Source organism: Ovis aries, chromosome 22 (assembly GCF_016772045.2).
Source record: "Ovis aries strain OAR_USU_Benz2616 breed Rambouillet chromosome 22, ARS-UI_Ramb_v3.0, whole genome shotgun sequence".
NCBI lineage: Eukaryota > Metazoa > Chordata > Mammalia > Artiodactyla > Bovidae > Ovis > Ovis aries.
The window spans coordinates 15,725,774-15,744,713 of NC_056075.1; the positions used below are offsets into that span (position 1 = coordinate 15,725,774).

Below are 18,940 nucleotides of genomic sequence, written 5' to 3' on the forward strand. Positions count from 1 at the left end.
TTGTTTTGGGTAGGAAGGAGGGCATAGAGGAAACAATTCCAATAGCCTTCTGCTTGTATCTCACTGACAAAAGCTATGTTGCTTGTTGTTGTTGTTTAGTTGCTAAGTTGTGTCTGACTCTTTTGTGACCCCATGGGCTATAGTCTGCCAGGCTCCTCTGTCCATGAAATTTCCCAGGCGAGAATCCTAGAGCGGGTTGCCATTTCATACTCCAGAGGATCTTCCCAACCCAGGAGTCAAACCCACGTCTCCTGTATTGGAAAGTGGATTCCTTACCACTGAACCACCAGGGAAGCCCACTGCTTGGCTCACCTAAATGCAAAAGAGGCTGATGAATGGAAGGAACTTTTAGGCAAACGAGGAGTAAGTTATGAGAAACTGATGTTTGAGTCAGCTGATCTATAATCTCTTGCTATATTCTACAGTAGTTTTTTTCTAAAATTGTACCTTGCAGTGCATGTGTGTGTGTTGGGCTTCCCCGGTGGCACTAGTGGTAAAGAACCCATCTGCCAATACAGGAGATATAAGAAACATAGGTTCAATCCCTGGGTTGGGAAGATCCCCTGAAGCAGGGCACAGCAATCCACTCCAGTATTCTTGCCTGGAAAATCCTATGGACAGAGGAGCCTGGCGGGCTACAGTCCCTAGGGTTACAAAGAGTCAGACACGACTGAAGTGACTTAGCGTGCGCGCACACACACACACACACACACACACACACACATATAAAATAGGCTTAACTTTAAAATAATGTGAGTTATTTTGGATTACCTGTAATTCTGAAAAGTTAATAGTTGTCAAATAATTGTATCAAATCATTCCTAGGAAAAGCACAATGAACAATTGGACTTTACATTTGGAAGCTTGACAGCTACTATATATGATTTGTTTGGAGCTGTTACAGAGACAATAAACACAGGTCATAGGTATGATAACATGGTGGTCAGGATGATTTTAGAAGAGATACTGGAAAGAAACTGGGAGTGCTTTCTGTCTTGTTACTCTTAGAGAATTACTTAAATCTCTGTTTGAGCAGCTTAATGTTTTCAGATTTAATGAAGGTATCCTTCATTAAATAATAAGATAACATCTTTGCATAACCTGAGAGGTTGAAGACACAGTGGACAGCAACAAAATCAATACAGCAGCATCTGGATTTCATGAGAGGTCATTTCATTTCATAGCCTGGGACTGCATATTGGTTTTATTATGGAAGGACCACTTACACGTCTGCTCATTCTGAAAATGCCGTGTTCTAAAGCCAGTGTAGGGAAAATGGAACTTCTCCTTGTTGAAGTCTGAGTGGAAATTCTAAAACTTAATGAGGTTGCTTGAGATAACATCCACATTCTGGGAGTGATGAGTGAGTGAAAGTTACTTAGTTGTAACCCTATGTACTGTAGCCCTCTAAGCCCTTCTGTCCATGGACTTCTCCAGGCAAGAATTCTGGAGTGGGTTGCCATTCCATTCTCTAAGGGATCTTCCTGACCCAGGAATTGAACCTGGGTCTCCTGCATGACAGGAGAATTCTTTACCGTCTGAGACACCAGGGAGGCCCACATTCTGGGAAGTGCTCTAATCATTTAGAGTCACAAGAAATTGTACCTTTTAGGCATAAGATGCCTATAAAGGTATATATATTTTTTATATCCAGAAGTCTGTTTCTATAAAAATGATGCTTGACAAAATAAGAATTTTGAGGGTCAACAATTTTATATTTTACAAAGTACTTTTTTTTTTTGAAATTTACCTTGTAAGAGTTTATGATTGTGAATGGTGGGTTAGAAAAGACATTATCTTGTCCTGTTTCACCGTCCCATTAAAAACTTATTACAAACAAGACTAAGAGTTGTTTTTTTTTTTTGCCAGTAAACAACTTAGTCTTTTATTTGCCCAAGGCCAGCTGTTGCAGGCACTGAGGCCCCAAGACTTCCAGAAGGGATGAGGGTGGGGGAGTCACCATGCCTCCCAGGTGCTGCCTGCCCCATCCTGCTTCCTACAGGAGATGGGAGAGTAGATAAAGTGTGCCCTTGCACCATCAAGTATCTCAATTTTGTGTGTGTGTCAGTTGCTCAGTTGTATCCGACTCTTGCGACCCCATGGACTGTAGACCACCAGGCTCCTCTGTCCAAGGGATTCTCCAGGCAAGAGTACTGGAGAGTGTTGCCATTTCCTTCTCCAGGGAAGACTAAGAGTTTTAAAGTTGAAAGAGAGGAGGTCAGGAAATAGCTAGCAAATCTTCAGCACATTTCTGAAGCACAGAGAACATACTGAGGAGTAGTAATGAACTCAGTAGGGAAGATGAAGCTGCATCCTAAATGTAGAAAGGAAAAGGTAGCTAATCAAAGTTAATATATATCCCTATAACCCCATAAAGTTCAGTATTTAGAAGTACCAAATGTCAAAGAGGGTAGAAGGAAAAAGAGACTGAAAAAAGTAGCTGTCTCTGCCTTGTCCCCTTGACAAATCCTTTTATCATGTAGCATTTTCTCCAGTGGGATGAGAGAGGCTTATTCTTCAGAGAAACTGAAACCAACAGGCTCTACACTCAGGGACGCTGGGCAGAAAAAGAGGAAAAGAGTGAGGTGCACAGCCGAGAGGCAAGGTTAGGGAAGAATCAACTTCTTGAATTCAGAGACTTTTAGTTCCTTTCTCTATCGTAGTTCCCCAAATGCAGGGAGTTTCTGTTTATCTTATTATGTATACTAATAAAGAGGTATATATAGATGTATCTTAAGCCTAGTTCACAGGAGAGTTAAATATATCTATATCAGTTGTCTATGTTTAGGTGAATTTCTGAACTATAACTGATGTTTATAATGTTGTTGGAGCACCTTCATAATGCCTCATGTGTCCTTCAATTTGTATGCAAATGTGGTGTGCACTTTTCTCTCTCTATCATTCTTACTTATCTGTTACCAGCTAAGGTCCAGGAAGAGATTGACCACGTGCTTGGCAGACACCAGAGCCCCTGCATGGAGGACAGGAGCCTCATGCCCTACATGGATGTTGTGGTCCATGGGATCCAGAGATACGTTGATCTGGTCCCCAGCAGTCTGCCCCATGTGGTGACCCATGACATTAAATTCAGAAATTACCTCATCCCCAAGGTAAGATTGCTTGAGTGCTAGGTTGCTTCAGTTGTGTCTGACTCTGTGTGACTCCATGGACTGTAGCTTGCTAGCCTCTTCTCTCCATGTGATTCTCCAGGCAAGAATGCTGGAATGGGTTGCCATTCCCTTCTCCAGGGAATCTTCCTGACCCAGGGATTGAACCCGTGTCTCCGATGTCTCCTGCATTTGCAGCCGAGTTCTTTACATTAGCGCCACCTGGTAAGATTGTTTCCTCTTATACTGACCTTGGCAGTCTTGAAGTTCCCATTTACACAGTATGAGTGCAGTCCTCTATGAACACAAAAATCCTGTGTGTGGTGGCTTGATGAAAGGTGTACTGTTTCTAGTTTAGTTTGTAAAGCTTTATAACAGGCTTTGGTAGCTGACAGTGCAAGTGTTCCAGTTTGTTCTGTCTCTTCTATTGTTTGTCTGATCTTAAAGGTTTATTTTTTCAAATGTTATCAATTTCTATTTGATATTTGTTAGTATGAGTGTCAGTCGATTTACCAAAACACTCTGCTGGGATTTTTATCTGGGTGACATTAGATCAATTTGAAAAGACTTAACATCATGACACATTGAGTCTTTCAATTAATGGGCATGGTATACAGTCCTTGGTTTGGGGAGCTTTCTTTAATTTTCTTAGTAATGTCTTTTTCAGTAAATTGGCTTGCAAAACTTTTTTGCAAGATGCCTAATACTGTTATAAGTTTTAAATAATGACTATCATTTTATTATCTGGAATACAGAGGTATAATTAATTTTATAATTTGATGACCTTATATAAAGCAGCATTGCTAAATTTAAAAAATTACTAATAATTAATTGCAGTTTCTATATACATTGTCATACTATCTGGGCAAATATCTTTGTTTCATCCTTCATCATTTCTGATCTCTTGCAGGGTGAAGATGAACATAAACTATGAAGCATGATGTTTTATATACATTTTGTTAGATTTTTAAAGTCAGTTTCAGTTCAGTTCAGTTCAGTCACTCAGTCGTGTCTGACTCTTTGCCACCCCAGGGACTGTAGCACACCAGGCCTCCCTGTCCCTCATCATCTCCCACAGTTTGTGCAAACTCATGTCCGTTGAGTTGGTGATGCCATGCAACCATCTCATCCTCTGTTGTTCCCTTCTTCTCTTGCTCTCAATCTTTCCCAGCACAGGGTCTTTTCCAGTGAGTTGGCTCTTTGCATCAGGTGGCCAAAGTATTGGAGCTTCAGCTTCAGCATTAGTCTTTCGAATGAATATTCAGTCCTTCTAATGATTTCCTTTAGGATTGACTGGTTTGATCTCCTTGCATCCCAAGGGACCCTCAAGAGTCTTCTCCAACACCACAGTTCAAAAGCATCAATTCTTTGGCGTTCAGCCTTCTTTCAGGTCCAGCTCTCACATCCATATGTGACTACTGGAAAAACCATAGCTTTAACTAGATGGATTTTTGTTGGCAACGTAATGTCTCTGCTTTTTAATCTGCTGTCTAGGTTGGACATAGCTTTTCTTCCAAGAAGCAAGGGTCTTTTAATTTTGTGGCTGTAGTCACTATCTGCAGTGATTTTGGAGCCCAAGAAAATAAAGTCTCTCACTGTTTCCCTTGTCTCCCCATCTGTTTGCCATGGAGTAATGGGACAAGATGCCATTCATGATCTCCATGTTTTGAATGTTGAGTTTTAAACCAGCTTCTTCACTCTCCTCTTCACTTTCATCAAGAGGCTCTTTAGTTCCTCTTTGCTTTCTGCCATAAGGGTGGTGTCATCTGCATATCTGAGGTTATTGATATTTCTCCCAGGAATCTTGATTCCAGCTTGTGTTCCATCCAGCCCAGCATTTCACATGATGTACTCTGCAAATAAGTAGGGTGACAACATACATATACAGCCTTGACATACTCCTTTCCCAATTTCCATTGTTCCATGTCCAGTTTTAAATGTTGCTTCTTGACCTGCATACAGAGTTCTCAGGAGGCAGGTAAGGTGGTCTGATATTCCCATCTCTTTAAGAATTTTCCACGGTTTGTTGTGATCCACACAGTCAAAGGCTTTTAGGGTAGTCAATGAAGCAGAAGTAGATGTTTTTCTGGAATTCTCTTGCTTTTTCTATGATCCAGCGGATGTTGGCAATTTGATCTCTGGTTCCTCTGCCTTTTCTAAATCCAACTTGAGTATCTGGAAGTTCTTGGTTCACATACTGTTGAAGCCTGGCTTTGAGAATTTTGAGCATTACTTTGCTAGCATGTGAAATGAGTGCAATTGTGCCATAGTTTGAACATTCTTTGGCATTGCCCTTCTTTGGGACTGGAATGAAAACTGACCTTTTCCAGTCCTGTGGACAACAACCATCAACAGGAGAATGTTGGATTCCACCAAAAAAAGATACCCCACATCCACAGGTAAAAAGGAGAAGCCTCAACAAGATGGTAGGAGAGGATCAATTGCGTTTAAAATCAAATCTTAGACCCATTAGAGATGCTCAGAGGGCACAAACAAAACCTTGTGCACACAGGACTGAGGGCAAGGAGCAGTGACGCCCCACAGGAGCCTGAGCCACACCTGCCTTTGAGTGTTTGAGTGTCTCCTCCAGAGGCATGGGTCAGCAGTGACCTGCTGTGGGGACAAGGACTCTGGCGGCAGCAGAGGCATGGCTTTTGGTATTAGTCCTCTTGGAAGAGGTTGCCACTGGCCCACCATAGAGCCACTGAGCAGATGACATACAAACTGCAGAACAATTATAGCAAAGAAGTTCTTACACTGTTGCAAAGGTTCCAGGGCCCACAACAGATTTCCTAACCTGGACATCTGGCAGAAGGACTGAGAACCCTCAAGGAAACAAGAAAACCTTCTTTGCACCAGGACTCAGGAGAAAGGAGAAATGACCCCACAAGAGACTGAGCCGGACTTGCCTGTGATTGTCCTGGAGTCTCTGGTGGAGGCTTGGGTTGACAGGGGCCTGCCATGGAGTCAGGGCCACTGACTACCACAGTCCTGGAAGCTGCAATATGTTGGCATAAATAAGTCTTTTTGAAAGCCAAACTACAGGGAGGGAACACAGCCCTATCCATAAATAGGAAATTGGATTAAAGATTTACTGAGCATTTACTGAGATTTACTTGCCCACCAGAGCAAGACCCAGTTTTACAAAGCCATCCTTTCCATTAGGAAACTTCCACAAGCCTCTTATCCTCATCCATCAGAGGGCAGACGGAACGAAAGCAAAATCACAGAAAACTAACTATACTGACCACATGGATCACAACCTTGTCTGACTCAATGAAACCTTGAGCCATATTAGGAATAAAAGAGTTTTATGTGAGCCAAATTTAGGAATAAGCCTGTGAGACAGCCTCTCAGATCACTCTGAAGCGCTGCTGTGGAGAAGCATGGTTTTCAGCACAGTTGTATACTTTGTCAGAACAGAGTGCATCAAGCAAGTCAGGGAAACATTCCTTCAAGGTTTCTTTTTTTTTTTTTTTTTCCTCCAAAGATCAGCATGTTTACAAAGTCAGTATGGCCTTGAGACCTGGGGAGGGAGTCTTTTCAGCTTTGATGTCCCAAGAACATTTAATCTATATTTTTAACATTTTTTATTTCTGGTCAGTCAACCCTGTTAAAAAATGATTAAACAGATGGATAATGTATGTCTGATAGGTCACAAAGAGGCTGCTTTACTTAATGTAAAATTCAAGTTAAATGAAGTATAAGCAAGAATGACTTCCCCATTCCTCAGTATGTAAAAATGTCTTCCATTAATATCAGTTTATCTATCTATCCACCTATCCATCAACATCTCTCTACTTTAGTGTGTGTATGTCTCATTAACAATGATTTTTATAAAGAGAACAATAATATTTACACTCAACAGTTACCATGAGTACAATCATATTATCTTATGTACAGCATATACCTAAAAATCCCTGATTTGCCTAGAATATACTTTATAGTTTTCCTTTTCTTTACAATTTAATATGTAGCCTAGGGATTCGCATATAATTTATTTACCTTTTCTCTTTAGTTTCCTGTTATCAGTTCCCTTTGCTCTGTATTTCTTTGAACATTTAACTTTGTGAGGAATTCAATTTAGTAGTCTTGTAAAATATTCTGCAGGCGATTGTTTTTTAGAGATTAGATTTCATTTACTATTTGGTTAGACAGCTATGTAGGTGCATTTGTGTTCCACTGAAATTCATTTGGGAGGTGGGGACACATAATGTCATCCCATTATTGGTATGGGGTGTTCTTCATATAAGAAAGTGTCTGCCAGATTTCTCTATGGGAGAGTTTCATTTTTTTTTTACATTTAATTAATAAAAATTTATGGTGTAGTACTTCAGGGCTTTGTAAATATCAGACCTCTTAACCATTCACCCTACAGTTTTAGCATTTATGGATGACACTTGCTTGAATTAATGATCTCTGCTGAATTCTTATAAAATTAGTTTTCTAATTTTATCTTTGTTTCTGTTTCTATGCTGAGATTAATCTGTAATGAAATCTACCCTATACTTTCAAATAAGACAATCTGCATGAAAATGACTAACACTAATAGTTGCTCTAGTACTTATTATTATCATAGAAGAGGTTATTTTTGACTAGATCAGATATCTGTTTACAAAAGTACTATGGACAGATAACTCCAAACACTTAAGTTCCAATAGTAATTTCCATTTCAAACCATTGTCCATATATGAGAAGAGTTGAATTGAAGTGACAAAGCAGCTGTGACGGATGGACACCAGTGTCCAAATGTGGTTATAAGCAGAATGGATTCACCCTAGGACCCATGTACTCACTGTTTCAAATGCTTTTGAGATTTAATGCAACATCACTGCACTCATCCTTAATTTATTTTTGTTTATTACTTGCTCTGTCTGCTGCTGTCTTGCTCAAAATGCCACAGCCCTTCTTTAGGCGTCCTGCTGCTGCTGCTGCTAAGTCGCTTCAGTTGGGTCTGACTCTGTGCGACCCCATAGATGGCAGCCCCCCAGGCTCCCCTGTCCCAGGGATTCTCCAGGCAAGAACACTGGAGTGGGTTGCCATTTCCTTCTCCAATGCATGAAAGTGAAAAGTGAAAGGGAAGTTGCTCGGTTGTGTCCGACTCTTTGTGACCTCATGGAGTACACCCTAACCAGGCTCCTCCGTCCATGGGATTTTCCAGGCAAGAACCTAGGATTCCTCATCTATAAATCATAAAATTGGACTAAATGGTTTGCAACATTTGTCCAGCTCCAGGACTTCTGTGTAGTTCAGTTTATCTTCATCTGTTCTTTCCAGGGCACAGATGTATTAACGTTGCTGAAAAAAAAACAAAAGCAGGATGGCGGAAGAATAGGACGGGGAGACCACTTTCTCCCCCACAAATTCATCAAAGAACATTTCAATGCTGAGTAAATTCTACAAAACAACTTCTGAATGCTGGCAGAGGATATCAGGCACCCAGAAAAGCAGATCATTGTCTTCAAAAACAGGTAGGAAAAATATAAAAGACGAAAAAAGAGACAAAGGAGGTAGGGAGGGAGCTCCATCCTGGGAAGGGAGTCCCTTCCCAGGAAGATTGTCTTAAAAAGAGAGAAGTTTCCAAACACCAGGAAACACTCTCACTGCCGAGTCCATGGCGAGCCTTGGAAGCACAGAGGGCAACATAACAGGGAACAAAAATAAATAAATAATTAAAACCAACAGATTACGAGCCCAAAGGTAACTCCGCAAGCGGAGAAGCAGCGCAGACTCCTGAATCCACCACTAGCAAGTGGGGGCTGGGCAGGGAGGCGCGGGCTGCAGTGCTTTTTAAGAATCAGTCCGGAATACCCCGAATGTAACCAGAGCGAACTAACTTGGGCTAGCATACCAGACTGTGGGATAGCTACCACGTGAAAAGCTCTAACATAAGACACCACCAGGACCACACACAGAACAAAGGACAGAACAGAAATAGCCAGCTGCAGACAATCCCCCTCTGGTGACAGGCAGCCAGTGCCATAAGGGCTGGAAGGGGGCAATTGCAGCCCCGGAGAGACTTTACCTACCAAACTACAAGCAGGCTTCTTTGCTAACTAAGACTTCTTGGGGTTCTGGACAGTCGCCATCTACCTGGCAAGGGGCGCCAGCGGTACACCCAGTAAACTGAGCAGCAGGGAAAGGTGATAAGTTGCACCAACCGCGCTCACCAAACACCTGAGCTACTCGGTCGTGGAAAGGGCACAAAATGCAGGCCCAACCGAATCTGCGCCTCTGAGGGCTACCTGAGAGCCGAGCCTGAGCGGCTTAGACTGGGGAGGTGCATGCAGCCTAGGGCCGGCCTCAGATGGTTCCCGGTGGAGCAACATAAAGCCTGAGTGGTGTGTGCCATGTGCAGGGGGATGCCCAGCATGGCTGAGACACTGCGAGCACATGCCAGTGTTATTTGTTTGCAGCATCCCTCCCTCCCCACAGCGTGACTGAACAAATGAGCCTAAAAAAAAAAAAAGTGTCCACCACTGCCCCATTTGTGTCAGGGCGGAAATCAGACACTGACCAGCAAACAGAAGAAGCTAAACAGAGGGAACCGCCTTGGAAGTGACCCCACACTGCCCACAACATGAGAGAAAGTCCCAGAAATATCTTTACTATTTTTATGACCTCTTTTTTTTGATTGATGTTGTTGATTGTTTTTTCTTCTTTTCTTTTTCTTCTTTTTTTTAACTTTATAAAAATTTTAAGTCCTCTATTTCTCCTTTAATTTTAATTTTTATAACCTACTATCACTTTTCAAAAAAAAAGACCCTATTTTTAAAGCAAACGCTGTATATATATATTTTTGTGATTGTTGTTGCTGTTTTTTAAATAATTCTCATGACTATTTTTCTTCTTTTTCTTATTTTCTTTAATATTGTATTTTTGAAAATCCAACCTCTACTCTAGATTTTTAATCTTTCTTTTTGGTATTTGTTGTCAATTTTGTACATTTAAAAACCCAATCTTCAGTACCCAATTTTACCTGAGAGTGAGATTACTGGCTAGATCACTCTCTCCTCCTTTGGACTTTCCTTTTTCTCCACCAGGTTGTCTCTGTCTCCTCCCTCCCCCTTCTCTTCTCTACCCAACTCTGTGAATCTCTGTGTTTTCCAGATGATGGAGAACACTTAGGGAACTGGTTACTGGCTGGATCTGTCTCTCTCCTTTTCATTTCCCTCTTTTATCCTCCTGGCCAACTCTGTCTACTTCCTCCCTTTCCTCTTCCCTGTATAACTCCATGAACATCTCTGAGCAGTCCAGACTGAGGAGCGTGTATAAGGAAGTGATTACTGGCTAGCTTGCTCTCTCCTCTTTTGATCCCACCTCATCTCATTCCAGTCACCTCTAACTACCCCCTCCCTCTTCTCTTCTCCATGTAACTTGGTGAACCTCTCTGGGTGTCCCTCAATGTGGAGAAACTTCTCATCTTTAACCTAGATGTTTTATCATCGCTGCTGTATAGATGGAGAGGTCTTGAGGCTACTGTAAACACAAGATGGAAAACCAGAAGCAGGAGGCTTAAGTCCAAATCCTGAGAACATCAGAGAACTCCTGAATCCAGGGAACATTAATTGATAGGAGCTCATCAAATGCCTCCATACCTACACTGAAACCAAGCACCACCCAAGGGCCAACAAGTTCCAGAGCAAGACATACCATGCAAAGTCTCCAGCAACACAGGAACACACCCATGAGCTTCAGTATACAGGCAGCTCAAAACTAGTCCAAAGCCATAGACATCTCATAACTCATTACTGGACACTTCATTGCACTCCAGAGAGAAGAAATCCAGCTCTACCTACCAGGACTCCGACACAAGCTTCCCTAACCAAGAAACCTTGACAAGCCGCTGATACAACCCCACCCACAGCGAGGGAACTCCATAATAAAGAGAACTCCACAAATTCCCAGAATACAGAAAGGCCACACCAAATGCAGCAATATAACCAAGATGAAAAGACAGAGGAATACCCAGCAGGTAAAGGAACAGAAGAAATGCCCACCAAACCAAACAAAGGAGGAAGAGATAGGGAATCTGCCTGAGAAAGAATTCCGAATATTGATAATGAAAATGATCAAAAATCTTGAAATCAAAATGGAATCACAGATTAATAGCCTGGAGACAAGGATTGAGAAGATGCAAGAAAGGTTTAACAAGGACCTAGAAGAAATAAAAAAGAGTCAATATAATGAAAAATGCAATAAATGAGCTCAGAAACACTCTGAAGGCAACAAATAGAAGAATATCGGAGGCAGAAGATAGGATTAGTGAAATAGAAGATAGAATGCTAGAAATAAATGAATCAGAGTGGAAAAAAGAAAAGCGAATTAAAAGAAATGAGGACAACCTCAGAGACCTCCAGGACAATATGAAATGCTCCAACATTCGAATTATAGGAGTCCCAGAAGAAGAAGACAAAAAGAAAGACCATGAGAAAATCCTTGAGGAGATAATAGTTGAAAACTTCCCTAAAATGGGGAAGGAAATAATCACCCAAGTCCAAGAAACCCAGAGAGTTCCAAATAGGATAAACCCAAGGTGAAACACCCCAAGACACATATTAACCAAATTAACAAAGATGAAACACAAAGAGCAAATATTAAAGCAGCAAGGGAAAACCAACAAATAACACACAAGGGGATTCCCATAAAGATAACTGCAGATCTTTCAATAGAAACTCTTCAGGCCAGGAGGGAATGGCAAGACATACTTAAACGTGATGAAAGAAAATAACCTACAGCTCAGATTACTGTACCCAGCAAGGATCTCATTCAAATATGAAGGAGAAATCAAAAGCTTTACAGACAAGCAAAAGCTGAGGGAATTCAGCACCACCAAACCAGCTCTCCAACAAATGCTAAAGGATATTCTCTAGGCAGGAAACACAAAAAGGGCATATAAACCCGAACCCAAAACAGTAAAGTAAATGGCAACCAGATCATACTTATAAATAATTACCTTAAACATAAATGAGTTGAATGCCCCAACCAAAAGACAAAGACTGGCTGAATGGATACAAAAACGAGACCCCTATATATGCTGCCTACAAGAGACCCACCTCAAAACAAGGGACACATACAGACTGAAAGTGAAGGGCTGGAGAAAGATATTCCACGCAAATAGAGACCAAAAGAAAGCAGGAATAGCAATACTCATATCAGATAAAATAGACTTTAAAACAAAGGCTGTGAAAAGAGACAAAGAAGGACACTACATAATGATTAAAGGGTCAATCCAAGAAGAAGATATAACAATTATAAATATATATGCACCCAACATAGGAGCACCGCAATATGTAAGACAAATGCTAACAAGTATGAAAGGGGAAATTAACAATAACACAATAATAGTGGGAGACTTTAATACCTCACTCACACCTATGGACAGATCAACTAAACAGAAAATTAACAACGAAATGCAAACTTTAAATGATACAATAGACCAGTTAGACCTAATTGATATCTATAGGACATTTCACCCCAAAACAATGAATTTCACCTTTTTCTCAAGTGATCACGAAACTTTCTCCAGGATAGATCACATCCTGGGCTATAAATCTAACCTTGATAAATTAAAAAAAATTGAAATCATTCCAACCATCTTTTCTGACCATAGTGCATAAATTAGATCTCAATTACAGGAGAAAAACTATTAAAAATGCCAACATGTGGAGGCTGAACAACACGTTTCTGAATAACCAAAAAAATCACAGAAGAAATCAAAAAAGAAATCAAAATATGCATAGAAACTAATGAAAATGAAAACACAATAACCCAAAACCTGTGGGACACTATAAAAGCAGTGCTAAGAGGAAAGTTCAAAGCAATACAGGCATACCTCAAGAAACAAGAAAAAAGTCAAATAAATAACCTAACTCTCCACCTAAAGCAACTAGAAAAGGAAGAAATGGAGAACCCCAGAGTTAGTAGAAGGAAAGAAATCTTAAAAATTAAGTCAGAAATAAATGTAAAAGAAACAAAAAAGAGATCATAGCAAAAATCCACAAAGCCAAAAGCGGGTTCTTTGAAAGGATAAATAAAATTGACAAACCATTAGCCAGACTCATCAAGAAACAAAGAGAGAAAAATCAAATCAATAAAATTAGAAATGAAAATGGAGAAATCACAACAGATAACACAGAAATACAAAGGATAATAAGAGACTACTATAAGCAATTATATAGCAATAAAATGGACAACGTCCAGAAATGGACAAATTCTTAGAAAAGTACAACTTTCCAAAACTGAACCAGGAAGAAATAGAAAATCTTAACAGACCCATCACAAGCATGGAAATTTAAACTGTAATCAGAAATCTTCCAGCAAACAAATGCCCAGGTCCAGACGGCTTCACAGCTAAATTCTGCCAAAAATTTAGAGCAGAGCTAACACCTATCCTACTGAAACTCTTCCAGAAAATTGCAGAGGAAAGTAAACCTCCAAACTCATTCTATGAGGCCACCATCACCCTAATAGCGAAACCTGACAAAGATGCCACCAAAAAAGAAAACTACAGGCCAATATCACTGATGAACATAGATTCAAAAATCCTCAACAGAATTCTAGCAATCAGCATCCAGCAACACATTAAAAAGATCATACACCATGACCAAGTGGGCTTTACCCCAGGGATGCAAGGATTTTCAATATCCGCAAATCAATCAATGTAATTCACCACATTAACAAATTGGAAAATAAAAGCCATATGATTATCTCAATAGATGCAGAGAAGGCGTTTGACAAAATTCAACATCCATTTATGATTAAAACTCTCCAAAGGAGGAATAGAAGCAACATACCTCAACATAATAAAAGCTATATATGACAAAACCACAACAAACATTATCCTCAATGGTGAAAAATCGAAAGCATTTCCCCTAAAGTCAGGAAACAAGACAAGGGTGCCCACTCTCACTGCTATTATTCAACATAGTTCTGGAAGTTTTGGCCACAGCAATCAGAGCAGAAAAAGAAATAAAAGGAATCCAAATTGGAAAAGAAGAAGTAAAACTCTCACTGTTTGCAGATGACATGATCCTCTACATAGAAAACCCTAAAGACTCCACCAGAACATTACTAGAGCTAATCAATGAATATAGTAAAGTTGCAGGATATAAAATCAACACACAGAAATCCCTTGCATTTCTATACACTAATAATGATAAAGTAGAAAAAGAAATTAAGGAAACAATTCCATTCACCATTGCAACGAAAAGCATAAAATACTTAGGAATATACCTACCTAAAGAAACTAAAGACCTATATATAGAGAATTGTAAAGCACTGATGAAAGAAATCAAAGAGGACACTAATAGATGGAGAAATATACCATGTTCATGGATCAGAAGAATCAATATAGTGAAAATGAGTATACTACCCAAAGCAATCTACAGATTCAATGCAATCCCTATCAAGCTACCAGCGGTATTTTTCACAGAGCTAGAACAAATAATTTCAAGATTTGCATGGAAATGCAAAAAACCTCGAATAGTCAAAGCAATCTTGAGAAAGAAGAATGGAACTGGAGGAATCAACCTGCCTGACTTCAGGCTGTACTACAAAGCCACAGTCATCAAGACAGTATGGTACTGGCACAAAGACAGACATATAGATGAATGGAACAAAATAGAAAGCCCAGAGATAAATCCACACACCTATGGACACCTTATCTCTGACAAAGGAGGCAAGAATATACGATGGAGTAAAGACAATCTCTTTAACAAGTGGTGCTGGGAAAACTGGTCAACCACTTGTAAAAGAATGAAACTAGATCACTTTCTAACACCATACACAAAAATAAACTCAAAATGGATTAAAGATCTAAATGTAAGACCATAAACTATAAAACTCCTAGAGGAGAACATAGGCAAAACACACTCCAAGATAAAGCACAGCAGGATCCTCTATGATCCACCTCCTAGAATACTGGAAATAAAAGCAAAAATAAACAAATGTGATTTAATTAAAATTAAAAGCTTCTGCACAACAAAGGAAACTGTAAGCAAGGTGAAAAGACAGCCATTGGAATGGGAGAAAATAATAGCAAATGAAGCAACTGACAAACAACTAATCTCAAAAATATACAAGCAACTTATGCAGCTCAATTCCAGAAAAATAAACGACCCAATCAAAAAATGGGCCAAAGAACTAAATAGACATTTCTCCAAAGAAGGCATACGGATGGCTAACAAACACATGAAAAGATGCTCAACATCACTCATGATTAGAAAAATGCAAATCAAAACCACAATGAGGTACCACTTCACACCAGTCAGAATGTCTGTGATCCAAAAATCTGCAAGCAATAAATGCTGGAGAGGGTGTGGAGAAAAGGGAACCCTCTTAAACTGTTGGGAATGCAAACTAGTACAGCCACTATGGAGAACAGTGTGGAGATTCCTTAAAAATTGCAAATAGAACTGCCTTATGACCCAGCAATCCCACTGCTGGGCATACACACCGAGGAAACCAAAATGGAAAGAGACACATGTACCCCAATATTCATCGCAGCACTGTTTATAATAGCCAGGACACGGAAACAACCTAGATGTCCATCAGCAGATGAATGGATAAGAAAGCTGTGGTACATATACACAATGGAGTATTACTCAGCCATTAAAAAGAATACATTTGAATCAGTTCTGATGAGATGGATGAAACTGGAGCCGATTATACAGACTGACGTAAGCCAGAAAGAAAAACACCAATACAGTATACTAACACATATATATGGAATTTAGAAAGATGGCTATGATGACCCTGTATGCAAGACATCAAAAAAGACACAGATGTGTATAACGAACTTTTGGACCTAGAGGGAAAGGGAGAGGGTGGGATGATTTGGGAGAATGGCATTGAAACATGTGTACTGTCATGCAAGAATCGAATTGCCAGTCTATGTCCGATGCAGGATACAGCATGCTTGGGTCTGGTGCACAGTGATGACCCAGAGAGATGTTATGGGGAGGGAGGTGGGAGAGGGATTCAGGTCTGGGAACGCATGTACACCCTTGGTGGATTCATGTCAATGTATGGCAAAACCAATACAGTATTGTAAAGTAAAATAAAGTAAAAAAAAAAAAATAAAAATAAAGTCCAGAAAAATAAATGACCCAATCAAAAAATGGGCCAAAGAACTAAATAGACATTTCTCCAAAGAAGACCTACAGATGGCTAACAAACACATGAAAAGATGCTCAACATCACTCATTATCAGAGAAATGCAAATCAAAACCACAATGAAGTACCATTTCACACCAGTCAGAATGGCAGTGATTCAAAAGTCTGCAAGCAATAAATGCTGGAGAGGGTGTGGAGAAAAGGGAACCCTCTTACACTGTTGGTGGGAGTGCAAAGTAGCACAGCCACTATGAAGAACAGTGTGGAGATTCCTTAAAAATTTGCAAATAGAAACTGCCTTATGACCCAGCAATCCCACTGCTGGGCATACACACTGAGGAAACCAGAATTGAAAGAGACACGTGTACCCCAGTGTTCATCGCAGCACTGTTTATAATAGCCAGGATATGGAAACAACCTAGATGTCCATCAGCAGATGAATGGATAAGCAAGCTGCGGTACATATACACAATGGAGTATTACTCAGCCATTAAAAAGAATACATTTGAATCAGTTCTAATGAGGTGGATGAAACTGGAGCCTATTATACAGAGTGAAGTAAGCCAGAAAGAAAAACACCAATACAGTATGCTAACACATATATATGGAATTTAGAGAGATGATAATGATAACCCTGTATGTGAGACAGCGAGGGAGACACAGATGTATAGAATGGACTTTTGGACTCTGCTAGAGGGAGAGGGTGTGATGATTTGGGAGATTGGCATTGAAACATGTATACTATCAGGTAAGAAATGCATCACCAGTCTATGTTCTATACAGATTACAGGATGCTTGGGGCTGGTGCATGGGGATGATCAAGAGAGATTATATGGGGTGAGAGGTGGGAGGGGGGGTTCAGGATTGGGAACTCATGTACACCCGTGGCTGATTCATGTCAATGTATGGCAAAACCAGTACAGTATTGTAAAGCAAAATAAAGTAAAAAAAAAAAAAAAAAAGCTGACTTCTGTGCTACATGATCACAAAGAATTCCTCAACCCAGAGGTGTTTGACCCTGGCCACTTCCTGGATGAGAGTGGCAACTTTAAGAAGAGCGAGTACTTCATGGCTTTCTCAGCAGGTAGCACAAGTTTATTTTCTTCATCACTTCCAAGAGCAGGATACCTTTTCGGCATCAGCTGGAACTTTCATCCCCACACTAAGGATGGTAAAAATGCTTTTTTGCCCATGATATGGGGCAGCAATCACAGTGCCCATAGACTTTCCCGCCCCTCAGTACATCATCATTGTTGGATTACTGAAGCTTGGAGAGGTGACCCAGTTCTTTCAAATTCAGAAAGAAAGTTTGAGCTGCATTCTGAAAATGTAAGAAACGTTCATCTTAGACAAAAGAAACTCTGTTATAAATCTTTGAAACTTCAAGGTTGATGAAGAGTAAATATACTTAGAGCAGAGAACAGAGGCTGTGGAGAATGGAAAGAAACATGTTGGACCATCAGACTGGGAACAGAAAATATAATGAATATATGTGTGTTTCTAGAAAAAGATTGAACTTGAAAATATCAAATTGAAGCTATAGTATGAGAATACTTAATGAAGTATGTGGTATAGTGCTGATGCTCAGTAAATGTTTGTTGAAAGAAGGATACCTGTTAAGATAAGATTTAAGTGGATAGCATGTGTGCTACCCTTTTTCATCTGTCTATTCAGCCATTCTGCTTTCCTTCCATTCATTGAAACATTCATCAAATGCACAGTCTCTTTCTAACAGCCAGAAACACAATGTTCTGTACATAAACAAGGAGTATATGTACTCTCTGCATTTCTTGTTTGTAGGGAAATTGTGTTTGTACTTCAATATGTAAAAAACATAATCAGTAAAACATGGTTTGTCAGTTTGTATCAACAATGGTAAATCTTCTCATATTCGAGAATAAATTCTAGATAAATTGTCATCAAAACTTTAAAAGCAAAACATTTAACTTATAAAATAGGGAAATATCTGTAGGGTTTTAGGATAGGATACAGAACTCTCAAACTAAATGAACAGATTAATAGATTTTATTAAAGGCTTCTGTAAAAACAATACCATAAATAGGTAAATGACAAACCACAAATATCTGCAGTACATAGCAAACAGGAAATGATTACCATACATAAATAAATATCAACAAGAAAACTGAACAACTTAAGAGCAAACAATTACCAGGAATGAAAGAAACAACCACTGAACGTAAAAAGATGCTTCAGTCTCCCTAGAAATCCGAGAATGCAGATTAAAACCAGAAGTAATTTCATTTCAATAGCTATCATGTTGACAAAAATATAAAAGATTTCAAATTAGCTATGGGAGTATAAAGATACATTTTCATGGTGTTTTGCATTCCTGCTTTTAAACTAACCATAATTGGGCTTTAAGAAAATACATGTGTATATATATATATATATATATATATATATATATATATATATATATATGAGAATATAATTCACATTGGTGTTGTTTATTGCTAGGTATATCTTAAATTCAGCAGAAGTGATTTTGTTTAGCAAACTGGTCTTTCCGTTTGTTCCTTGGAGGCCAGTTCTTGTTTTAATAAGAGGAGATTTCTTTTTAAGTTTTTACACTTTTTTTGAATACCTGTTTATTTATTCTTCTCTTAGATCAAATGAATGCCTCAGGACCGGTTAAAGAGAAGATGGGGATTTTCAAGATACTAGAAAATTCTGAAGATTCTAGTTCTGAATATTTG

General features: G+C 39.5%; 1 protein-coding gene across 1 annotated transcript in view; it reads left to right on the forward strand.

Moving 5' to 3' along the window:
* LOC114110336 (cytochrome P450 2C4-like) overlaps nucleotides 1-17,615 on the forward strand; it is a 37,544-nt gene extending 19,929 nt beyond the window's left edge. Inside the window, exons 3-8 of the mRNA XM_042239080.2 lie at nucleotides 826-942; nucleotides 2,383-2,410; nucleotides 2,923-3,110; nucleotides 8,385-8,401; nucleotides 10,371-10,374; nucleotides 17,187-17,615. Coding sequence (XP_042095014.2) covers nucleotides 826-942; nucleotides 2,383-2,410; nucleotides 2,923-3,110; nucleotides 8,385-8,401; nucleotides 10,371-10,374; nucleotides 17,187-17,615 — 783 coding nt within the window. The remainder of the gene's footprint in view (nucleotides 1-825; nucleotides 943-2,382; nucleotides 2,411-2,922; nucleotides 3,111-8,384; nucleotides 8,402-10,370; nucleotides 10,375-17,186) is intronic.
* Nucleotides 17,616-18,940: the final 1,325 nt, after the last annotated feature.